The sequence below is a fragment of the Ahaetulla prasina genome, chromosome 3 (assembly GCF_028640845.1).
Source record: "Ahaetulla prasina isolate Xishuangbanna chromosome 3, ASM2864084v1, whole genome shotgun sequence".
NCBI lineage: Eukaryota > Metazoa > Chordata > Lepidosauria > Squamata > Colubridae > Ahaetulla > Ahaetulla prasina.
In genome coordinates, this window is record NC_080541.1 from 177,348,414 (window position 1) to 177,372,438 (window position 24,025).

A 24,025-nucleotide genomic window follows, 5' to 3' on the forward strand; every position below is an offset into this window, starting at 1 on the left:
GCGCTCTGCCATCACGCATACGTGCGCGACTCCCACCTCCACTCCCGGCATGCGATGGCCGGTAGGCTCGTTTTTCTCTCTTACCTGGCTCCAGAGCCTTTCCATGAGTCTGGGAAGGGCGAAAACGTCCTTCTCCACCACCCCCGGAGGCCAGAAACGGCCTGTTTGCCAACTTCTGGTTGGATAGGAACTGGCGTTTTTTTGCTGTCCCCAGCCTCCAGAGACTCCTAGAAGGGCTCTGGAGGCTGGGGACAGCAAAAACGTCACTTCCTGTCCAACTGGAAGTTGGCAAATGGGCCGTTTCTGGCCTCTGGATAAGGCTGTTTTCGCCCTCCTCAGACTCAGATAGAGTCTCTGGAGCCAGGTGAGAGATAAAAACGGGCTTTCCTCACTCCCCACCCACAGGCCCTCCGGAGGCAGGAAACAGCCTGTGTCCCTACTTCTGGTGGGCCCAGAAGGCCCAAAAAGCAGCTGGCCAGCGCACGCATGCACGCCAGAGCTGAGCTCGCATGCCCACTGATATGGCTATGCGTTCATCATGGTACTAGGAGCTATTGATACATCTGAACCTAACACAGTGCTGTTTTGGTAAACTAAGAAAACGGAAGGAATTATTTATGAAGTATACTGTAATAAGGAACCTATATACTAATTTGAAAATTTAAACTTTTTTTTTTTTGGTAAAACATGATCTATGGGATTCAGTTTAAATTTTCTTTCTTTAGGATTTCTTTAGAGCCGTGTTTCTTAGCCCTTTTTTCTCTCAGAAACCCTTTAAAAATTATGGAGGAATGCAAAGCAGCTTTTGTTTTTATGGCTTTGTATGACATATTTATATGTAAATACTTATCAAAACATACTTATCAATACTTCTATTTATCAATATTTAATTTAAAATTAAAATTGATGTATTGATGTATTCACTACTACTGCTTCTCATTATTGTTTGATGGGATTTTATTATTGTATTATTTTTCAAAATGGACTGTCAAAATGATTTTGATTTTGCAGTTCCCTTAGAGAGTCTTGGGGAACCCCAGGAATTTGGGGCCACATTTTGAAAACCACCACTTTAGAATGTCCTGAGGCACACCCTGATTTCTTACTTCTTTTAGTTATTAGTTAACATTTTTATTGGAATTTTAATCTGAAATGATAGTTATTGGGTACCTTGTGAGATTGCTTGGAGTTTCCCAAGAACAGCCCTAGTTCCCTTTGTTGTGATGAGATTTATTATTTTTATTCCTCCTTTATTATTTGTATAAATAACTTAAGGCAGCAAACATGCCCAATACTCCTTCCTCCTATTTGACAATCTTGTCAGGTGGATTGGGTTGAGGGAGAGGGGCTGCCCCAAAATCACTCTGCCAGTTTTCATGTCTAAGATGTGACTAGAATTCACAGGAGCCTGGTTTCTAGCCCGGTGTCACTAGACCAAACTGGCTTTCCAAAGATTACCAAAATTGGAGATTATAGCTACAGATGTTAACATGCAATCAGTTCAATTACTTGAGTAAAAGAATTTAGGATTTTTCCCCAAGTAGCAAGATAGAAGAAGGGTAGGATTTAGCACTGCTTTGCTTGAACTGGAGGCTGGTTTGGGATCCTTCCTGTACAGCCTTCCAGCTTTATGACGAGCCTGCCTGGGAGATTTTCTGGAGTAGCAACAAGATAGGGGTACAGGAGAAGGAATTAGCAATGGTTGTTTTCTTCCTGTTTCTCCAAAAAAGGAACCTCAGCTGGATTTGGTGCCTTCCTTGAACAGGAGGAATATCCAGTTCAGACCCAAAAGCCATTTTTTCTCACAAAGGACAGGAATTACTTCCCAGGAATCATCATAGCACTGGTTAAGTGCTCTTTACTCATATGGGAATATAATTAAGTAATTGCAAATAGTTCAGAAACTTCATCAGTTAATGCTGCAATCAGAAACTTCATCAGTTAATGCTCCAGGCTGCAATTGTATGCTCAAAACCACCAGTAAGCATTTTTGACTATATTTACCTATTTATTAATTATATTTGTTATATGCTGAATGGTCACTTACTGTATTGATTGCTATCATTTAGATTTTCTTCTTGAAATCAGGAGGAACTTACTGCAAAAACGCAGAGAACAGCAGAATGAAGAACATTGCATTCACACACTTTTTTTTCCGTATTACACAGGGTCAGCTGTTGCTTTGGCAAATCTTCAGAATGGCATCCTTCTTTGCCCGAAAATATAAGCTCATTGGATTATACTTGTGCCAAATTTGTGGAGAGAACAAGTCTCATGTTTAAGTATAATGAAACTTATTGAGTTGTATAACATGTATCATCTCCTTCTCTTTGGACCTTTATGAAACTACTACTTGTTCCATTGCTGCCCCCAACAGGTACCCTACATTTAATAGACGTACGTATATTAGCACAGTAGGCATTCAGATATGTTTATTTGGCTCTTGGTTGCTTCAGTATTCAACCAGGAAATCATGTGTGACTGGCATATTAGCTATCACTGTTTGGCCTCATTTTTATTTGTCCGCTGAGTGTTTAATTAGCATGTTAGAATGATGTCTCTTTTATTTTATGTTTTCCTAAAAAAATATATATGGAGAGTTGATTGGAATCACAAGCTAGTTGATTGTTTTGGACGCCACTCTGTGCATGAGCCTTTAATGGCTGCAGCATTTCTACAGCCTGAATAACAATAACGTTCTATCCTAATGGTGTACAAAAATTACCTCATTCTGCTTGAGGTCATTCCCCCAAACCCCCATACTACTGAAATTACTGCAAATATTTCACAGAACAAAGGGCATGTTTCTTATATGCGGTGCAGAAAATAAAGTGGTCCAGTGAACTAAAAGTCTACAGTGAAAGGGAAGAGGAGAGGTCAAAGACCCACCATTGTGGTAGAACTAGTAGAAAATTGAACAGCAGTAGATGAGGCTGCAGTAGTTCTAAATTAAAGGGCTGCCTTTACAAAGGAAACAGTGATGGCTTTGGCTGTTACTGAAATAATCATATGGAAATGGGAAATTTTCTTCCAGTAGCAAAGACTGTGGAAATTCTGAGGCAGATTAGCACAAAACGTAGGCAGGAACAAAAGGATAAAATCCTTTCCTTATTTTTATTTATTTATTTATTTATTATTTAAATTTTTATACCGCCCTTCTCCCGAAGGACTCAGGGCGGTTTACAGCCAGATAAAATAAACATTCCTATTACAAAATAAATACTATTAAAATACCACTAAAAAACTTATTCAATTTGGCCGCAATTAAAATTTAGCAAATAATAAAACCCATTAAAAACCCATTAAAAACCCATCGATAAAACCCAATTAAAAACCCATAAAAAGCTAACCCAGTCCAGCGCAAATAAATAAGTGAGTTTTGAGCTCATGCGAAAGGTTCGGAGGTCCGGAAGTTGACGAAGTCCTGGGGAGTTCGCTCCAGAGGCGGGAGCGCCCACAGAGAAGGCCCTTCCCCGGGGTGCCGCCAGACGACACTGTCGCGCCGACGGCACCCTGAGGAGTCCCTCTCTGTGAGAGCGCACGGGTCGGTGAGAGGTATTCGGTAGCAGCAGGCGGTCCCGTAAGTAACCCGGCCCTATGCCATGGAGCGCTTTAAAGACGTTCACCAATACCTTGAAGCGCACCCGGAAGGCCACAGGTAGGCAGTGCAGCCTGCGAGGATAGGTGTCACTGGGAGCCACGAGGGCTCCTCTATCACCAGCAGCTGCATTCTGGACCAACTGCAGCCTCCGGATGCCCTTCAAGGGGAGCCCCATGTAGAGAGCATTGCAGTAGTCCAGACGAGACGTCACAAGGGCGTGAGTGACTGTGCACAAGGCATCCCGGTCTAGAAAGGGGCGCAACTGGCGCACCAGGCGAACCTGGTGGAAAGCTCTCCTGGAGACGGCCGTCAAATGATCTTCAAAAGACAGCCGTGCATCCAGGAGAACGCCCAAATTGCGCACCCTCTCCATCGGGGCCAATGACTCGCTCCCGACAGTCAGCCGCGGACTCAGCTGGCTGTACCGGGATGCCGGCATCCACAGCCACTCCGTCTTGGAGGGATTGAGCTTGAGCCTGTTTCTCCCCATCCTTCCCTCAGCAGCTTAATGATCCACAACTGCTTATTTCCACTTCCTGTTAGATTTCATCTACAATACAGTATATGAAATTTCACACATTCACATGTACTATTCCTTGGCTATGTGACTATTGCTTTAGTTTGGCTGTCAAATGATTTTTGAGTGTTATTTTACATGTGTACTTTAAGTATCATCTCAATTCATTTGGATTCTAGATAGTTTATAGTCTATATAATAAATAATAACAATAATAAAAGAAAACAATATCTATACATAAATCTAAATATCAGATTGATGGCAAAGGCCCTCTGGAAAAACCAGGTTCTAGCTGCTTTGCAGAACACCATAACAATGGGAAACTCCTCCCCTTGGAGGGTGCTGTAAAGCATTATGAAGTGGTATATAAGTTTAAGTGCTTTTCTATAAGCTGTTTATTTATTCATTCTTTGTATTTATAGAGCTGCCTATTTCACAATCAAATGACTTTGAGCAGCATACAACAAAATTCAAAACAATATATAAAAACTGATATTAATGTTAAAAACTTTAAAATTATAAAAAAGCACAGAACTAAAACAGAATAAAAAACTGATTGGACAAAGGACAGATGTTAATTAGAGGATCCATCTCAATATTTCACCAATTCCCAGAGTTCCCAGGCCTGCTGATAGAACTAGGTCATGAGGAACCTCTGGAAAATATAAGAGATGAAGCTCTTCTGGTAGGTAGGTCCATTCCTCATATTACCAGTAAGTGAGAGAATGAATCTTTGTTCCTCTTAGTTCCTGGAATATCTAAATATAGCTAAATTCTTCTTACCAAACTTTAGATTTTGTCAAGGAGGGATGCTATCACCTTGCATGTTACAGCATTACACATGCCCCATGCTTTGTTCAGGGACCAGTTTCAAAACTTTTCTAGCGTAGGAGGATGGTTCATCTTTTTCGTGCAATGCATTTCTGAATTATGGTTGCTAGCTTCTACTATTTGTGGAAAAGTCCCAAATGAAGCTCCCCCTACACATATTTGACCTTTCATTTGCTGTTTTAGTAAGCAAGAGGATAGGTTGTCAGGCATCACTTTGAATTTCCAAATAAACTATTGTCTATTGTATTGTTTACTAGGATGAGAGGAATGTGCAAGGAGCACAAAACTAAAATTCTTATCCATTGTAGAAGAAAATACATCTTTCTGGTATTGGCATAATAATACATGCCCCAAATCTTCATCTTTGCAGAAGTAGTGGAGTGGGCATTATGCCAAATGCAGCCACCTCATTACATACCTCAATGTGGTGCTCATAAGAAAAGGATCAAAATTAACAGGAAAGCCCTTTTTATATCCAGTGTACAACTAGATATTAAATTTCAAATAAAGCATGCTAATTATTTATTATTGTGGCTATTATTAAATAGCCACAATAAATTAATAATAATAATAATAATAATAATAATAATAATAATAATAATAAACAATACTATCATTCCAGATATTCTTTTAACTAAACTAAATCAGCTAGCTGTACCTGACCACACTTGTAAATGGATAAGCTTCCTATCAGACAGGAAGCAGCTGATGAAGCTAGGCAAAAACACATCTGATACCTGTACAATTAGCACAGGAAGCCCCCCCCCAAAGGGTGTGTGCTCTCTCCACTTCTCTCTCTATACCAATGACTGCATCTCAAAAGATCCCTCTGTTAAAGTACTGAAGTTTGCAGATGATACAAGAGTGATGGTCTCATTCAAGACAACAATGAATCTGCATACAGATGGGATGTTGAACTAGCCTTGTGTTGCAACCAGAACAATCTTGAACTAAATACACTCAAAACAGTAGAAATGGTGGTAGATTTTAGGAGAAACCCTCCTATACTATGATGAATCCGCATACAGACGGATATGCAGCTGATAGTTCTTTATTTATTTATTTCCAAAAAATAGTATTGGTTTCTCCTTTATTGATGGGTCTTAGCAGGAAAACCAGGAAGGTAACTTTTATTCATTTTGCACTACTATCTGACTGAACAACCTGGAAGCAAGAAAGGGTATTTCTAAGTAGCAAATGCTGAATATGTAAAATTCAGTTGACCTTATGAAATTTTGGACTATGGCCTGGTAGATGAGTGACACTTTGCCATTTGCTTTTTAACCTTTTGAGAAAACCCACCTCCCAGAAAATAACTTCTGTATCTAGATGAAGACAAATATTTTATCAACAGACCCACAAGCTACAAGAATGTCAAGACCCTGATGCCATTATTGTTGACAGTTTTGCCCCTGCCAGTTCTATAAATAAAACAGCAGGCATAACAAATACAATGCTGCTGGCTACTAGCGAAGTCATTGCTCACTGCTTATATTGCTTGGCATTCGATAGTGCCGTGCAACATTTCCTGGTCTACCCTGGAGTGGTGCCTTGGTTTGTGCAAATCAATGTAGCTTCAGACTCTTTAACAAAGCTGCTTCTTCTTTTGCATTGGTGCAAAAGGGAGATCATCAGTTCTGAAAAAAAGATGTGGCTGCTTCAGAGAGCTGTAAACAGATGCTGAGATATTGAAACACTATTTTGAAATCAATCCTAAAGTGCTGCACAACTATGGCATTTTATTTTACATTTTACAGAGTGGAAAACTGATCTGCGAAGTATTTTGTTTCTTCAGCATACTTCTATTATTATGTATGCAGTGTGCTTGTGTATTGACCTCTGTAAAAATTATGCTAGATAATAAGTCATCCATCTTTTAAAAAAATTACTTTAGGGCTTAAATACACACTCTGCTTGCTCTGGCTCTGAAATATTCTGCTTACTAATAGTTGAGGATAGATCCTCACAACATAACCTCCATCTTGGTGACAGCCTTTTCAATTGTGTTTTCCATTGAAAAATGTAATAAAACCTCCTATGCAAACATTCTGTGTCAAGTGAAGAAGCTCCAACGTAAATTATAGTAAAAGAGTAAAGAAAAAAAGGGTTATAATTAGTTTTCAGAAAAATAGCTTATTTAGATATTTCTGCAACAAGTGTTTTGTGACACTTCAAAAATTAACCAATTTATTTTTGCATAAACTTTGTGGTATGGTCTATTTAATCAGATGCAAGCAGTTTAGTCCTGTGAGAGATTACATAGTTGCACAGTTGTTGCTAGATATTCCTAGCAACAACAAAGCAATGTAGTCTTTGCTTCTAAACAGCTATTAGCAAATGAAAATATCACATGCTACATTTATACAGGCATGACACCCAAACCTTGTGGCTGAGCCAAATGCCAATCCTTCCTTTGGGTCTATGCTGTCAATATCTAGGACCAAATAATGCTACTTTCAGAGACATAAATATTTGCTCATTCTCCAACCTATGATCTGGCCCTGTACGCTACTTAATATTTATGCAAAAGGAAGGGACATAAATCAGGAAAGGCAATAGCCCAAAGCTATTGGGAGAACATTTCAAAAGTTCCTAGACCACTTTATCTCAAATTTCAATAGCAATTCTTGAGAAGTTATGGTGATTAATTTTGCCATAAAACAAGTGAGCCGGAATTAATAGTTTTGATGCAATTTCTCCACAGATCAAACAAAGCGATGTTAACTATGTATCAAATAGGAGTTTATCTGATGCTTATTTTATGCATGGAAACCTTTCTCATCTTTCTTTCATCATTCTCCATTTCTCTTTCACTTTGCTCTCTCACCTTAGCTCTATGTTTATGCAGTGCTTCTTTATTCACAAGACTTTGTCTGATGAAGGGGATTGTGATTCACAAATAGTTTTGTAAAAATGTTGCTAGCCTTCAAAATGCTAGAAGAATGGTTGTCATAACTGATTCAAGCCAGTATTGAATCAGTTCAATATGTATGAAATAACATTTTTAGTTTTAATCACTTTACTCAGAACCCTGGGAAAACAAAAAAGTGAGATACAAAGAAATAAAAATATAAACTGAACAAGAAAAACAATGGTGAAAGAAATATAGCTAGTTTTTGCAAAAAGTCTGATCATAGTGAGCTGGATCTGTTGAACTAGTTTACTAGAAAGGAGGTTAGGAAATATTGCTGAAATACTGTTAGGACACAAAGCTGCTTGAAAAATCAAATTCCAGGAGACTTCCAGGGTGATGTCACAGTGGTGCAGTGCAGGGGAATGGGACTCCGTTCTTTTTTGCCCAATTTTTCGTGTTTGGAAGCCGGTAATGGTAAAGTTGTATCTTGGAGAGGACAGCGATAGAGAAAGGATAACTCAGAGGTGGTGGGGAGAAGGGCGATCCCTTGCCACAGAGGGTGGAAACCCCGAAATCCAGTGCGGAAGAGACCAGCTGTTATGGCTAGATATGTGACGGCTTGATTGTATGGTGAGGAAACAAAAAAAAAGGAGAAACAGCAAGACATATTGGTGCATATACAGAAAGAAAAAAGGGGTATTTTGGAAGCCCACAAATTAGAAAAATTGTATCTAGCTTTGGCTGAATCTAAGAAAAGGGGAATCGCAGTATATGTAAAGGAATGGCTAAAGTCCAAGGAAGTGTACGCAGATAAAAAGGGAAGAACATTATTGATAGAAGTCCTTATAAAACAAAAAAGAGTATTAATTGCAGCTATCTATGCTCCAAATACAAATCAGAAAGAGTATTATAGTAAACTACTAATTAGTAGAATTAGAATTGGATAATATTTGCATATTAGGAGATTTTAACACAGTGGTAGATTCAAAGAAAAATTATAAAACAGGAAGGGAAAAAATTATGAAAGGAGAACATTACCAACTGCATTTTTTGAAATGGTCCAATAATTAAATTTAAAAGATGTATGGAGAGAAATTAATCCACATAAGAATCAATATACCTTCTTTTCTAACTCCCACAATTAATGGTCCAAGATTGACATAGTGTGGATGGACCCAGAAACAGCAAAAGATATAGCAGAAACAGAAATTGCAAATAATACCTGGATGGACCACAATCTGTTAATAATTAAGTGGAAAGGAGAAGTAAGGAGGAAAGGGAGAGGGACCATGAACCAGGGGGTGGTGAAAGAAAAGAACTATATCCAATATGTAAAAAAAAGAATTAGTGTTGTTCTTATAGGAAAATTGGAATGAACAAATGACCACCCCAAAATCTATGGGATACAATTAAAGCCAATGTGAGGGGTATATCTATAGTATATATAATACAAAGAAATAGAAATAAAAAGAAAAAATAGACAGAGTTCCAGGGGAAATTGGAAAAATTAGAATCAAAACTACAGAAAGAACCCCGAAATCAGGAAATCAAAGAAGAAAAATAATTAAACATAAATTACACCTAATTACTCAGGAAGAAGTGGCTCAAAAATCAGATCAATTAGACAAAATTATTTTGAAAATGCTAATAAATGGGGAAGATGGTTAGCCTACAAACTAAAAAAAGAAAAAAGAAATTAATACAGCAACTAGAAGATGAAGAAGGGACAATACACTTCCAGAATGAAAAAAAAAAAAAAACCACAGCAGTAAGCTGTGACTGAAGAAACTGAAGACTCTGCTATTCAATCGGGCGAGACTAGCCTAAATATTATTTTAATTTGATATTTTAGTTGAACTTAATTTTAATTGAATTTTAAACTGTATTAATTTATTTATAATTTTATAGTTTAGGGTTTTATATCGGTCGTTTGACCGTTTTTAGTTTTAAATTGGCCGGTTAAATATTTCATTTTAAATGTATTTTAAATTTATTGTGTACCTATGTGTTTTAATAAGGCTGTACACTGCCCTGAGTCTTCGGGAGAAGGGCGGTCTAGAAATCTAATAAATAAATAAATAAATAAATAAGCTATTTCCAAACTCTGTATAAAAAATAGAAGAAAAGACTATTAAGAGATACCTACAAGAGAGGAACCTCCCAATCCTACTGGATTTAACAAAAGATGTATTGAACAAGAGGATAACGATGTTTGAACTAAAGAGGGCAATCCAAAAACAAAAAAATAACAAAACCCCAGGCCCGGATGGATTTTCAGCAGAATTCTATAAGGAATTTCAGAAACCATTAGAAAATTTATTATTAGAAACATATAATGAAGTATTAGAACATGCTAAGATACCAAAATCCTGGATGGAGGCTTTGATAACACTTATTCCCAAAAGCAATACTGAAAAAACAGGCAGCTTTGATATTCCTGGACGCACAGAAAGCTTTTGATAACCTAAGTTGAGACTTTATGATAAATCAACTAATAGCAATGAACTTTGGAGAAAACTTTACCAAAATGATCAGAGCAATATATTTTAACCAGAGAGCAAAAATAGTATTAAATGGTGAACAAACAGAAAGCTTCAATATAGCTAAAGGAGTAAGACAGGGATGCCCTTTATCTCCTCTGTTATTCATTCTCTCAGTGGAAACATTAATGTCACAAATTAGAGATAATTTGGAAATAAAGGGATTAAAAATTAAATCACAGGAATATAAAGTCCAGGCATTTGCAGATGATTTGGCATTTATTATTGAGGAACCTTTAGAATCTGGACAATTATTACTACAAGATATAAATCAAAGTGGCAGGGCTCAAAATAAATAAAGAGAAAACTAGAATATTGACTAAAAATCTAACGAACAGACAGAATGAAGAACTAGAGGAGAAATTGGGAATCTCGAGAGTTAAAAAATTAAATATTTAGGAATATGGCTATCAGCAAAGTGCACTACGATTAAAAAAGACAATTATAATATACTTCTACAACAAATACAAAAAGATTTTGAAAATTGGACTAAATTACAAATATTGTTAATTGGCAGAATTTCAACAATTAAAATGAATTTATTACCCAAATTACTTTAGCTTTTTGAAACAGTACTGATACAATTAGAATTTTTTTTTGAACAATTAAAAAAATGGCATCGAAATTCATTTGGTCAGGGAAAAAACCACGTATCAAATTCCAATTATTACAAGATAGCAGAAACAGGGGTTTCTGGGAGCTTTATTGTCAGGTAGCAGTGTTGACATGGCTCAAAGATTGGATTCAACTAAAAAACAAATGAATATTAACGATAGAAGGCCATGATCTTCTACTTGGCTGGCACGGCTTCCTCTGGGAGGGAAAGAATAAATACCACACATATTTCCAGAGACACATATTAAGAGATGCTCTGCTAAAAGTCTGGGAAAAATCAAAAAGAATAATCATAGGAAAGTCCCAATTTGGTTATCAACTATGGTAGCAATGATACACCCAAACACAACAGATTGGAGCAAAATGGTGAGCTATGCAGAATTATTTGACGAAAAAGGAGAATTAAAATCAGTTCAAGATTTGAAAATGCAAGGACTAAATTTGGAATGGTGGCTTTATCTGCAAATTAAAACTAGATTTAAAAAAGACCATGAACAATATGGCATATATAGGGAACAATTGGAATTGGACAAATTATTATTAGGATCGGGGTGGGGTGGGGGGAATGATTACAAAAATTTACAATTTTCTCTTAAGATATAGAATGGAAGACGAAACAGTAAAAGAAACGATAATTAGTTGGGCTAGAAATTTTGGACAGAATATAGAATTAGAAAAATGGGATAAATTATGGGAAAGAAATTAGAAATTTACAATGGCGGTAGCATACAAAGAAAATCTTTACAAATGTTCTTTAGATGGCATTTGACTCCAGCGAGATTGGCCAAAATGTTTCCAAATTTTTCACCCAAATGTTGGAGATGTGGCCATAAATTAAGAACATATTTGGTGGATGTGCCCCAAGGTAAAAAAATTCTGGTGTAAAATTAAGAGACGGTTGGAAAAAATTACATTACAAAAGATAGAATTTAAAACCGGAGCTGTTCCTATTAGGAATAATAGATCCAAAAATAGAGAAAGATTTGCAATATATAATACTGCACATATTAACAGCAGCTGGGATTACTCTTGCACAATTGTGGAAACAGATTAACCTACCAGCAGAGGAAAGAGTGTTTAGAAAAATTCTTGAATGTGCAGAAATGGATAAAATGACTATGGAAACAAAAGAAAAGAAGATTCGGGTTACTATGAAGTGTGGAATAAAATGTATGAGTGGCTAGAAAACAGAAACCAAAATAAGAAATAGGAAACTTTCAATATCGACTAAATAAAAAAGGCTACTAACTATTTTTAATGTTAAATTACTGACTATGTAAATAAGTATAATGTAAATATATGTCTATAGTGTGGTGGTAAGCATTATCAAAGTTGTTATAAAAGATAGAAATATAAAGTAGAAGAGTTGAACATAAAAGCAGAATATACATGCTGATACAGAAGGCTGTAAAAATAGTATATATTGTTACGTTTGTCTTGTTTTTTTATTGTGTCTTTTTTGGTTTTCCCCCTGTTTTTAAAGGTAAAAATGCTTAATAAAAACTTTTTAAAAAAAAGAAAGAAAAATCAAATTCTGAAAAGAATTAAGTTTCTCCCTTTGGTTTAAAAAAACATTTATATACTGTTTTAAAGGATACAACTTCTCAGAATTATTTACAAAACAGCAAATCAAAAGGAAACTTCAAAAGTCAGATCAAAACCATTGATTTAAACTAGGCACCCTTTTTGTCCTTCTTGAGTGGGTGGAGGCAACAATTTCAGCCCCACCCACTTTTGGTAGATAATACTTGACAAGCTGTGTAAAGACTTGTATGGTCTTTGAACTAAGAGAAATGATAGATTCTAGTATATTAAAGATAGACCTTGAAAAGAGATCAAAAGCAGTGTTAATAGCGCTTCCCAGTGAAGCACATTCCAAAGGATGAATGCAGTTCACCTTTTATAGTGTAGGTGGTAATCTGATTCTCAGGATTTGTAATTTTGAAAGTTAAACGTAACCCTGGGATTCAGGAGCCTCTAATCTTTATAACTTTATTCTATATTTGGGGGGTAGGGGGAGAGGGCTAATCAGGGCTATACCGGGATTTGAAAAATAAATTCTGTAAATGCTCAGAATCTAAACAATATAGATTTATTTCATAAATTTCAGGATTATAAATTCTGATTGAAGTTGGCACTAGTAATTATGAATGCTAATGGGGAAGAAAAATGTATTTAAAGTACATCTGCCTGCTAAAGCAAATCTAGGGCAACTACATAAATATAACAATAAGGAAATTAAGTACTTAACTACTCAAGTCTCAAAATCATTAAGTAGCTTTTTTAGAAATCTTGCAAGCATAACAAATCTGTTTCAATTTGGTATTTTTGCAGTGTTGGTGGATTCTTGTGGCATTTGAATGTCCCAACTCCTCTGTATTCAGCTCACTTCTTAGATTGGGTTTTATTGAAAAAGTTCCTCAACTGTGCATGGATTCTGTGCATTTAAGTGATATGTATTGATTAACAACGTAGTGATAAGTTAATAGATATATAAAGGATTTTGCCTGGGAGAGACAAAGGATTTTTTTCCCCCTGGGAACAGCCCAATCAATAAGAATGCTTCTTTTTTGTTCCAATTTCCTCTTTGTACTGTAAGAACAGGTCCAATTAATTCTACCACAACTACAGCTTTGGAGGGCTCCTTCCTGAGAGTTTTATCTTTTTACTTACTTACTTTATGTACCAAATAAAAGACAGCATAACAAATATGTAGGAAACCTGATTATTCAAATTTATTAACATCAAGAATTATGCAATGATGCTGTAGAACTTTATTAACAAATAGAAAACAGACTGTATACAACAGTGACCCCTACAGCACTATGCTATCACAAGGTAAAAATGAATGTTCTCTCCAACATCACCACCCAGGATTGTTGATTTCAATGCAGTTTGGATACATTGGATAATACAGTTAGAGACCTTTCCACCACCTTTATTTTTAGAGCTATGCACCTGGGAGAAGGCTGTAATCGTCCTGCCTTTAGTGCAAGTGTAAGTTAATAAAGAGGAATAATATATAGTACCATTAAATTAATTCCAGTAGTCTTGCCACATTGGTTAATTAAACCATCTTTTACATTGTTGAAAATAACAGCATTCTAATGACTTTTAAATGATTACAGGATAGCAAGATTTAGACCCAAACCCAGCCTCTAAGAAGTGATTTCCTTACTTGAAAACCCCCAATCCTTCTCCCCCTCCTATATCCAAGGCACCCCCATTTGGGAGCTATTTGTGCAGGAAGGCTGGCCTTCCAGAGTTGTGCTCTTTTACCTTGGAAAGTACTCTGATACACTTTGTTGGCCACATTTTCTATGTAACCACACTTCAGGATGCTATTGGCACAAAAAGGACTAAATAAAGGAATGTTATGGTGAGGTCCCTTTTTAGAACTTGACTGTTTGGCAACAATGCCACATTTCCTCCCATCTCAACAAGACAAGCTCTGAGGGCAGTGGGTCTCTCTTTCCATTAGAAAGTTTATATGGAATCTGTTGAAATATATGAGGTCACTGGACACATGTCAATAGGATCAAGCATCTGATCTAGCTGCTAGAGCCCCATCTGATAGACAAGCCTATGGAAAAAAAGACTTTGGAAGTAATCATTAGGTTGGCTCCAACTCTGTGGAAATGATTACGGTATTCTACAAAGGACTGAAGACGGAGTTGGAGGATCCCAGAGCTATGAGCCAGGTGCTAATATTAACCTGGGAGTGCCCGAAAATGGGCAGCGCCACTATGGTTGAGACAACATAAAGGGGGGGGGGGAGAGGGGAAAGCAAAGGAAAATTCAAACCCCACCACCTCTATTCTCCTGTTTTGCCTGAGCAAAACATTAAGACTTGCAAAAGAATTTTTTAAAAAAGAAAAGATATAAAAGGCTAGTTAACTATTTTACATATATAAAAAATTCTGTCCCTTCCACCTAGTGACCCTCACCATGAAATGTTATCGGGATGGTGGAGGGAGGAGGAGGAGGAGGAGGAGGAAAAGGAGTGTAGGTATTAACGTAAATCCATCTGGTGCTTGGAAATGTGAGAAGATGGTCCCATTTTTAGCATGGTGGCAATGTACCTAAATACTGTGGTCAAAACTGGTTGGTCATGGGGAGGCTGTTGCCGCAACAGCAGCATCTGCACAGAAGGACTAACAAATGGGTGGCTGGCTGGGAAGAACCCGTCTCTGCACTTAGACATTCCTGCTGCAACTTGTTGAAAGCATTAGTTACGTTGCATAGTGATCAAAGCTGCCAAGATACTCCAGAGCAGCCCGATAACACAGCTGATACTGGTCCTGGAAAAGGGAGAAAGATAAAAATCAGTGCTAAGTTGCAAAGGTAGCTGTCAACTGTTCTATTACATCATAGTTCAGAAATTAAGAATAGGCGGTCTTGCTCTGCATTTCATATTACAGGTTTTGCTCTGCACTTCAACCTGATACAATTGTGTCCATTTCCGGACTGGGGGGGCCCTGCTCACAGTCACCTATGCCTTAATCACCTTCCACTTGGATTACTGCAATGTGCTTACATGGGGCTGGCCTTGAAGACCATCCAGAAGCTGCAACTAGTCCCGAAGGAAGTGCAATTATGGGTATTCTGTGGTTCACTCAAGTAACATTGTTGTGTGATCTGCACAGGTTTTCAGTTGCTTTCTGGGTACAAGTCGAGATGCTGTTTATAATTTTTAAAGCCTTACATGGCACAGGTGGAACTGTCTCTCCCTAAGGTACCTGCCCTTCAACCTAGATTAGGATGGGTGGGTGTGCTCCATGTCTCATCCCTTAAATATTGCTATCTGATGGACTTTGGAGGCATACCTCTTTGATGGCCACTTTAATCCTTTGGAACAACCTCCCACTGGAGATTGAGAAAGACCTAATCTTTTAGTCTTCAGGAGATGGTGAAGAACTGTCTCCCGAAACATTGGGCCAAGATGAGAAGGTTGAGTTTAAGGATGTTTGGTCTTGTGCCTGGGGGGGGAGTTATGTTTTAACTAAATTCTATGGATTTCTGTAAGTCACCTAGAGTCATTGGATGAGATAGGTGGCCATATAAGTGCTGTAACTAACTAGGTACATACATACATACATACATACATACATACATACATACATACATACATACATAAATAATACAGGAGGTGACTAACTAGTACCAAGCAGATGCTAGATCTTATACCAAATGAAAAGAAATATCAGACTCATTTCTTTTCTATATCACACTTCAAAGTGCCAAGCAATAAGACTATGGTGGGAGCTAATTCTCAGTAGAATCTGTAGGTTTAATGGCAAGCAACTGGTTGTTTTGATATATAGAAAACTCAATTATGCAGAATTTGTGGCTGGGTTTACACTTACCTCTCATTAAAATTTGTTTACTATTAAATTACAGTACTTTTTTGGTACTTAGTTGTTATAGGTATAAAATATAGACTGGAAGATCTATTCTCTCCCATCCAACTCATTGAAAAGGAAAGATTGTCTTGACATCAATATCAAGAGTAGCAGTTGAGAATAAGATGTGTGGATCAGAGGCAACTGTTTTACAAAAACAGTTTAGTCTTTCTGGATTAAATACTGGCTTCTCTTGCTGTTGTCCTGTAAAGGGGCAAAGCACTTGACTGGTTTCTGAGTCTCCAGCTGTCCTTTAGGTCTGGCAGGCTGATTGGATATCATTAAATTATTCACAATGCAATGGTATTCAGGTTGCTTTTCAAGATGAACTTACAGATGGCTGGTTGAGCCTTTCTAAATATCTGCTGGAGCTGTTTTTTAAAAAAAATTCCATTTGTACCTCTTGTTCCAGTTTCTGCAGATTATGAAGTCAGTTTGGGATTTGTGAAAGCTTCAAAAGAGAGTTGGAAAGAATGTTCCGCTATTTATTAAAGTACCCTTTTTTCAAGCACAAGATTAAGAAAAAGATGGTGATTCTTTAAAAAATGATTTCATTAAGTTAATTAACATCTTACAACAGCAACATCTTTTCCCAGTCTTGTGCAGAATATGAAGAAACTTACTTTGAAGCAGGCACTATCTGGTAACATATCATGTGATCCAATGGTGGGTTTCCATTTTTTTTACTACCAGTTTATTTTATTTATTTATTTTGTCACAACATCATACAAAAAGATTATATAGTATATACACATATAAACATATATAGGAAGAAGAAAAGAAAAACAATAGGACAGGAACGGTAGGCACGTTTGTGCGCTTATGCACGCCCCTTATGGTCCTCTTAGGAATGGGGTGAGGTCAATAGTAGAAAGTTTTTGGTTAAAGCTTTTAGGATTATGGGAAGAGACCACAGAGTCAGGTAAAGTATTCCAAGCACTGATGATTCTGTTGCAGAAGTCATATTTTCTGCAATCTAGATTAAAGCGGTTTACATTAAGTTTAAATCTATTGGTTGCCCTTGTATTATTGCAATTAAAGCTGAAGTAGTCTTTGACAGGAAGGACATTACAATAGATGATTCTGTGAGTTAAACTTAGGTCTTGTCGAAGGCGACGGAGTTCCAAGTTTTCTAAGCCTAGGATTTCAAGTCTGGTGGGATAAGGTATTTTGTTGTTTTCAGAGGAATGGAGAACTCTTCTTGTATAATATTTCTGGACACGTTCAATTGTATTGTATTCTAGAATTGGTCTAGCAAATGTTTTATATGCTCTGGTTAGTAGTGTGGTGTTTTTGGAAAAGAAGCTACGCAAAATTAGGTTTACAACTCTTAGAGCTTTTTTTGCTATGTAGTTGCAGTGGGCTTTGGCACTTAGATCATTTGACATGAAAACTCCAAGGTCTTTAACGGGATGGGGGTCGTCTGTAAGGTAATGTCCATCTAGTATGTACTTAGTTTTAGGGTTCTTTTTTCCTATATGTAAGACTGAGCATTTGCTGGTTGAAATTTGGAGCTGCCAATTTTTAGACCAAGCGGTTAGTTCTGTGGGCGTGGCTTGGTGGGCATGGCATGGCTTGTGGGTGTGGCTTGGTGGGTGTGGTATGGGAAGGATACTGTAAAATCTCCATTCTCACCCCACTCCAGGGGAAGGTTACTGCAAAATCCTTCTGATCAGCTGGGATTCCAGAGGCAGAAAATAGATGGGGGCGGGGCCAGTCAAAATTTTTACTACTGGTTCTCTGAACTACTCAAAATTTCCACTACCCGTTCTCTAGAATTGGTCAGAACCTGCTGAAACCCACCTCTGATGTAATCCCTAAAAACTTTGGGTATTTTATTTATTTAAATTTAAATCCAATTCTAGTGGACTTTGGGTGACATAATGCCCTCTAAGTATTACATAATTGTAGTTTTAGAATGATAGGAACTATTACTTACCTGACTGAAAAATAACTGCATTATTAATTGTAATTAAATTTAAAATTAGTAAAATCAAATTATATATTTGTCCTATTTTCCAGTGTATTATTCAAAGAACCAGTTGGCAGATCTTCAGACAGAAAAAGTTGGGGATTATTTCTGTTTTTTGTAATAGTTCACATAGTGCTCCAGTAACTTTCTTCTATCCAGCATCTGAATAACTGGCCAAATCAGCTGCTTTCTCTCATTGTGCCTCTTATATGATTAAAAAATAGACTACAAATGTTTGGTTGAAACATTTTTTAAACTAACTTTACTGTCTATATTCTAAATCTCATGTTTCACATAACACTATACATATCATTATGGAAACAAAAACAAGGCCAATACTGGTCAATTAGCAGCTAAGTTAGACCAGGATTGTCAAACTGTCAAAGGGCCGCGGTGTGGCTCAGGCTGTAAGAAGCCTGTTATTAAACACAGCTGCCTGAAATTACTGCAGGTTCAAGCCCCACCAGGTCCAAGGTTGACTCAGCCTTCCATCCTTTATAAGGTAGGTAAAATGAGGACCCAGATTGTTGGGGGGGCAATAAGTTGACTTTGTAAATATACAAATAGAATGAGACTATTGCCTTACACACTGTAAGCCGCCCTGAGTCTTCGGAGAAGGGCGGGATATAAATGTAAACAACAACAACAACAACAACAAAAACTCCCGGCACATGGGCAGGATGCATCATGCTCCAACCATGCCCATGCCCGTTTTAGCAGAGAGGAAAAAAGTCCCAATACGTCATGTGATGCCGCTGTGACGACCGTGCGTTTGACACCCCTGAGTTAAAACTATCCTATTTTCAGAATTAGCTTTCTCATATTGGAAGGCAGAGCTTTATTTCACTTTCATATAATGAAGGTCAAGTTTCTTCCATTATAAGGCAGGAAATAGTATGGCAAGTAGCTTTACCTCCGTCTGCACCATGGCTGGTCGCTGTGTTCTCAGGGTCTTCACTGTCTGGAACATGTCAACTACACCTTCATAGCGCATACGCTCCAGTACAATACTCAAAGTTATGAACACCCCTGTGCGTCCGACTCCCGCACTATGTACAAGGAAAAGAGTAAATGAGTAACAATCCCAGCTTGGATTGCATGCAAGCGATTGACACACCAGAAGCTCACAACTTCACACAAAAACCTCCCGCATTCTAAACAGCTTCAGTTCCAATGCTATGCTATACTTTTATGCTTAAAACAGCAAATTGCTTGTCTTCATTCTTAAAATGCTTCTGTGTACAGAACAGTGACAGCAGTAGCTCTCTAGCTTTCCTGGCAACCATATTTACCTCACCATTAGCCTATCCCTAAATGAGCTTTCAGAGATAGCTTAATGCCCAAACTCACCTGCAGTGTACTGTGATGGGCCCATCCTGTCCAAACTGCTCTTTAGTTTTATGTACTTGGCCAATGAAGTCAATAAAGCCTTCACCTGTTTTTGGTACTCCCTGCTCTGGCCAGTCAGTGAACTGGAATTGCCGGATAGTTCTTGACTGCCCATCCTAGTTTTGGAAAAGAGAGTAAAGTCACTGCACCCTGCTTTCATCTTATAATGTTGCTTGCTAGTTCCTGGGAAGATCGAGGGGAGTAAGTTAAATCTGAGCATATTAGCTACAGTATTTTATGCCAAAATGTCATTGGCTGTTACGATAATCACTGCCCTTCTGTACCAGGGAACTGCAGTTTCATATAGAAACAACATTGAGGAATTCAGAATATGCTGTGTAATACTCACTCTAGCATCAGTGACTTTAAACTCACGAAGGATATATTGAGGCATGTTATATTCCGCCATGGGATCCACTACAAAGTACTGGTATCGAGCAGAGCGTTCTGCTGGCCAGTACTGGTGGCATTTTTCCTGAAAAGAAAAAAAGAAAAAAAAAATTCATTAGTGGCCAACAATATAGTACTATTTGCACGAAAGCTATCGTATTCAAAAGTGACAGTATAAGACTTTTTTTAATAAATGGCTCCTACTTTCCGGCTGGAAAAGACTGATGAGTTTTACCTTGAATAGCTCTTCCTCCCTCCACCCCCCCAACACTTTCCAATAAGCAATCAGGTTGTACTCTCATTTATCTTCCCAGTTCAATGTTTGATAGGCTTTATTGCTTCAACTGAACCTTCTCATTGTGTGGTCCTCAGTAGTGTCAGAAAGGGTATTTTCAGGCTTTAAAACTTGCCATAAATGAATTGATACGGAGAAAAACAACATTTTACATTTAAAAATTCAGATGTCTCATATGCCTTAGGTATTAATGTATCATCGCTGACCACAAAATTCAATGAATGAGAACTACAATGAACAAAATAGCTTGAAGGTTTAATTCTCAAATCTGTATCTCCCTCCTGTTATTTCTATTCATGTTGGCACCAGTATTGTTGCCCTAAACTCTCACATTCTCTATTGCAATATGCTTATTTTTCTATATTTTTAAGAAACATGATTGTCATACTTTCTTGCTCAAATAAATTTAAAAAAATGCTAGACTGATAGTCATTATTTGCAGGGAAATGTTCATGAGTTTCTGTTGTTACAAAATGTACCACTGAAGTGATTTCTTCCATATGGCTGGTGTCAAGTGTGCTGGCATACCAGCAATATTTTCTTGACTTTAGATCTGCCACAATCTTTGGTTTGACTTTTCCTGCCAGTAACTGTATGACCTCATTTAGAATTGTTTTCCAAGATCATGATATGTATATATTTCTTCGGTTGTGACTTTTCTTAGATACTCCTAATCCACAGCATCAAACTCAACTGTCATATCTGCAGTTTTAAAGAAGTTTCCAGTTTTTGGCACATATAGCTGAGCTGAAGAACCACTCAAAAGCTAGAGTTGTCCAACATTCTTGCAATAATGGTAAGCCTTTTCAGAATGTTTTGGCAGGAATGAGACTGATTCAATCTTCCCTTGATGCGGTTCATCCATGGTGGCCTTTAATCTTGGTCAAGCTCTTCCCACTTATGGGACATTAATGATTTGATGCCTTCTCAAGTAGCAGATTTTTGCAATCCTTTATTCCTCTAGGACCCAGTTTAGCTTGAACTTTAGAAGAGTTTACCATAAAAGCAACACTGAAGCCATGGTTTTTCCACTTTTTAATCCCTGGGGGATTTCATGCCAATAATGTGTTAAATGAAAAACTTCTGAATTCATTGTGGTTGGGAGCTTATTGTGATCCATGTAGTACAAGAAGTTCTCTAAACCACTGAATCAACAGTCCTGGATCATACAGACTTAGAGAATTGAAGTGCAACTTAAAAAGCGGCGTTTGCAGCTTAACCACATTTTTCTCTGATCAATACTTTTTTGTCATGTGCATGGCTATATCCATTTGAGATGGAGACACTGACAGAGTAGTAGCTGCTAAGTCAAGAGTATCCTGACTAACTAGAAGATCAGGCATCACCTCACTTCTCTGTATGTCTGAGAAGAACTCCTTCCTGCTCCTCTACTTGTTTGCTTTTTCTGAATGCTGCCCCAAGGGTTATTGTCTTTCACTTTTCTCTGCCAGCTTTGGAGGCTCTCAATGTTTAATTTAATGAGACAAATACACAGAATGGTAGCAGAGGCTGACAAGAGAAAATACCATCATCCTAAGGGCCTAAAGTGGCTCCTAGTATTATTTTGTCTTTTGTTTTGTGATCAGGTTGACTGTCTGGTTTCTTCAAGTGGATTTGGAGAAGTAGGTGTTCCACAAGAGGATACCTCACAAAGTGGTGTTAAATCAATCCAGGTTCTTGGAGAAACTGTTAGATAAGTAACCAGAGATTTTCTCCCACCTCCTCTTTCTTCAGCAGCTCCTAACACTTCCTACTATTTCCTCTCATTTCCTCCTCCTATCTACCAGTTCATGCTCCATTACTAACTATGCATCAACAATAGGCACAATTTTATTTACTTGGTTGGTTTTAATAAATCTTTAGTAAGATCTACTCGCCAAGATCTAATACTTGAGACAATTCCCATAGGGTGAGCCAGCCCTGACAAATGCTGGCTGAGATGTTGGTCGGATGATTCCAGGGGACAGATTTTTTGGCCACCTAGACATGAGTGGGAATCCAACAGAATCTATCAGCCATAAAGGCTTTGTGTGACATTGTCTACCTTTTATTGATTCACCTGTACTCAGTTCTAATGAGGGAAAACATGTTCAGCTGAATTATCGTCCATGAATCCACCAGGACTGGAAGGCAGGGTATGTTGTGGGTCCTATTTATTAGAGATGTATATCTGCTGGCACTATGTGGGGCTCCTTCCCTATGGAGCATAATTCTGATGGTGATATGATTGGCCCTCATCTTGTTGCTTTTTCAAAAGGCATCTGAATATGTGGTTTTATCACTAGGCCTGGGGCTCTAAATAGAGATGGAGCCAATCAAGTGGTTGGTTTGTGTTCCTGCTGCCATGGAGGATGAATTGGGTTTTATGGTTTTATATTGCGGATTTTTAATGTTGCAAGCCACTCAGAGTCCCCTGTGTGTAAGTTGGGAAGTCATATAAATTTGTTAAATAAATAATAAGTAAATAAATCCAGAATCTTTTTGAAGATCAGGTTTTGCAATACAAATCTCCACCTAGAACATAGGATGCTTACTAACCCGCCCCATTTCTCGCAGTTTTGTCAGCATCACTATAATGGTGGAGTTGTGTTCCCACAGCATTCTCCAGAAATCCTCTGTAGTCTCAGCCAAAGGTCCCTGTGTGGCAATGTAAGCCTTCTGTTGTCTGCAAGATATCAAAGAGTTCGGATTAGTGACCACTCTGGCACTTCTGACATGGGAAGGAGACTGTAACATACATCTAGGTCAGATTTGGGCAGTTTTTTGACAGTTTGTTAAATATTTTGAGGCATATGTTGTAATTAGTTTCATTTATAGCTTTAAAATGGCAGGAAACCTCTACTACTAATTTGGTGAAATCATGCTACCAAAATTTTAGTCGCGCAGTTGGAGACCTAACATCGCAAAATCTAGGTTCAAAAAAAAAACTAGAAATCATTGAACATCTGCATACATAGGGAATTCCCTGTTAAAGCATCCCAAAGTCTAAGTCTTGTGAAGTCAGGGATAGAAATCTAGATTCCATTGTGACATTAACAAAGAATACAAATCCAGCCAAATCTATAAATGAGGCTGTGATACCTTTATTTTACCACTATGTGGCACTACAGATCCTTGTATATATAACCTTAGGCACCTCACTCATATTAATGAATCTGGTATAGGACAGCTGTAATGATGCAGGACAGAGATGCAAGCTGCTCACAGTGGATTTATAAGACATCATAAAAGGTGAGAGCACAGCGAGGGTGAGGGGAGGAGAAACATATAAAAATGCAGCTTCAGTAGCACCTTGGGCCAGTTGATCCCTTTTGATAAGGTGGAAAATGATTGCTCACTTCAAATAGAAGGATGAGAAGAGATAAATGGGAGCCCTCAGGGACAGTTTAGGTAAGACATGAAATGCTATCTCCTCCAGTTTGGCAGGCACTCAATAGTCCTCTCTCAAAGTAGCATTTCTGTTTTAGCAGTATATACATGAAAAGTGCATCATCACACTACCTACGGTTGCTTTATTGGTGAAAGGGGCATATAAATTTAATAAATAAATAAAAATATGGTGGCATCTCACAGGGTTAATGGCAGGATATGAAGCTGAATCATCATCAGTAACTCTTCT

General features: G+C 37.7%; 1 protein-coding gene across 5 annotated transcripts in view; it reads right to left on the reverse strand.

Moving 5' to 3' along the window:
* Positions 1-13,671: 13,671 nt before the first annotated feature.
* The window catches only part of PTPRF (protein tyrosine phosphatase receptor type F), a 609,016-nt gene continuing 598,662 nt past the window's right edge, over positions 13,672-24,025 (reverse strand). For all 5 annotated transcript variants that reach the window (XM_058175103.1, XM_058175102.1, XM_058175100.1 and 2 more), the window contains 5 exons: positions 22,945-23,071; positions 20,071-20,196; positions 19,683-19,837; positions 19,246-19,381; positions 13,672-15,259 (listed from right to left, as the gene is read on the reverse strand). In XM_058175103.1, the coding sequence (XP_058031086.1) occupies positions 15,191-15,259; positions 19,246-19,381; positions 19,683-19,837; positions 20,071-20,196; positions 22,945-23,071 (613 nt within the window). In that variant the 3' untranslated portion in view covers positions 13,672-15,190. The remainder of the gene's footprint in view (positions 15,260-19,245; positions 19,382-19,682; positions 19,838-20,070; positions 20,197-22,944; positions 23,072-24,025) is intronic.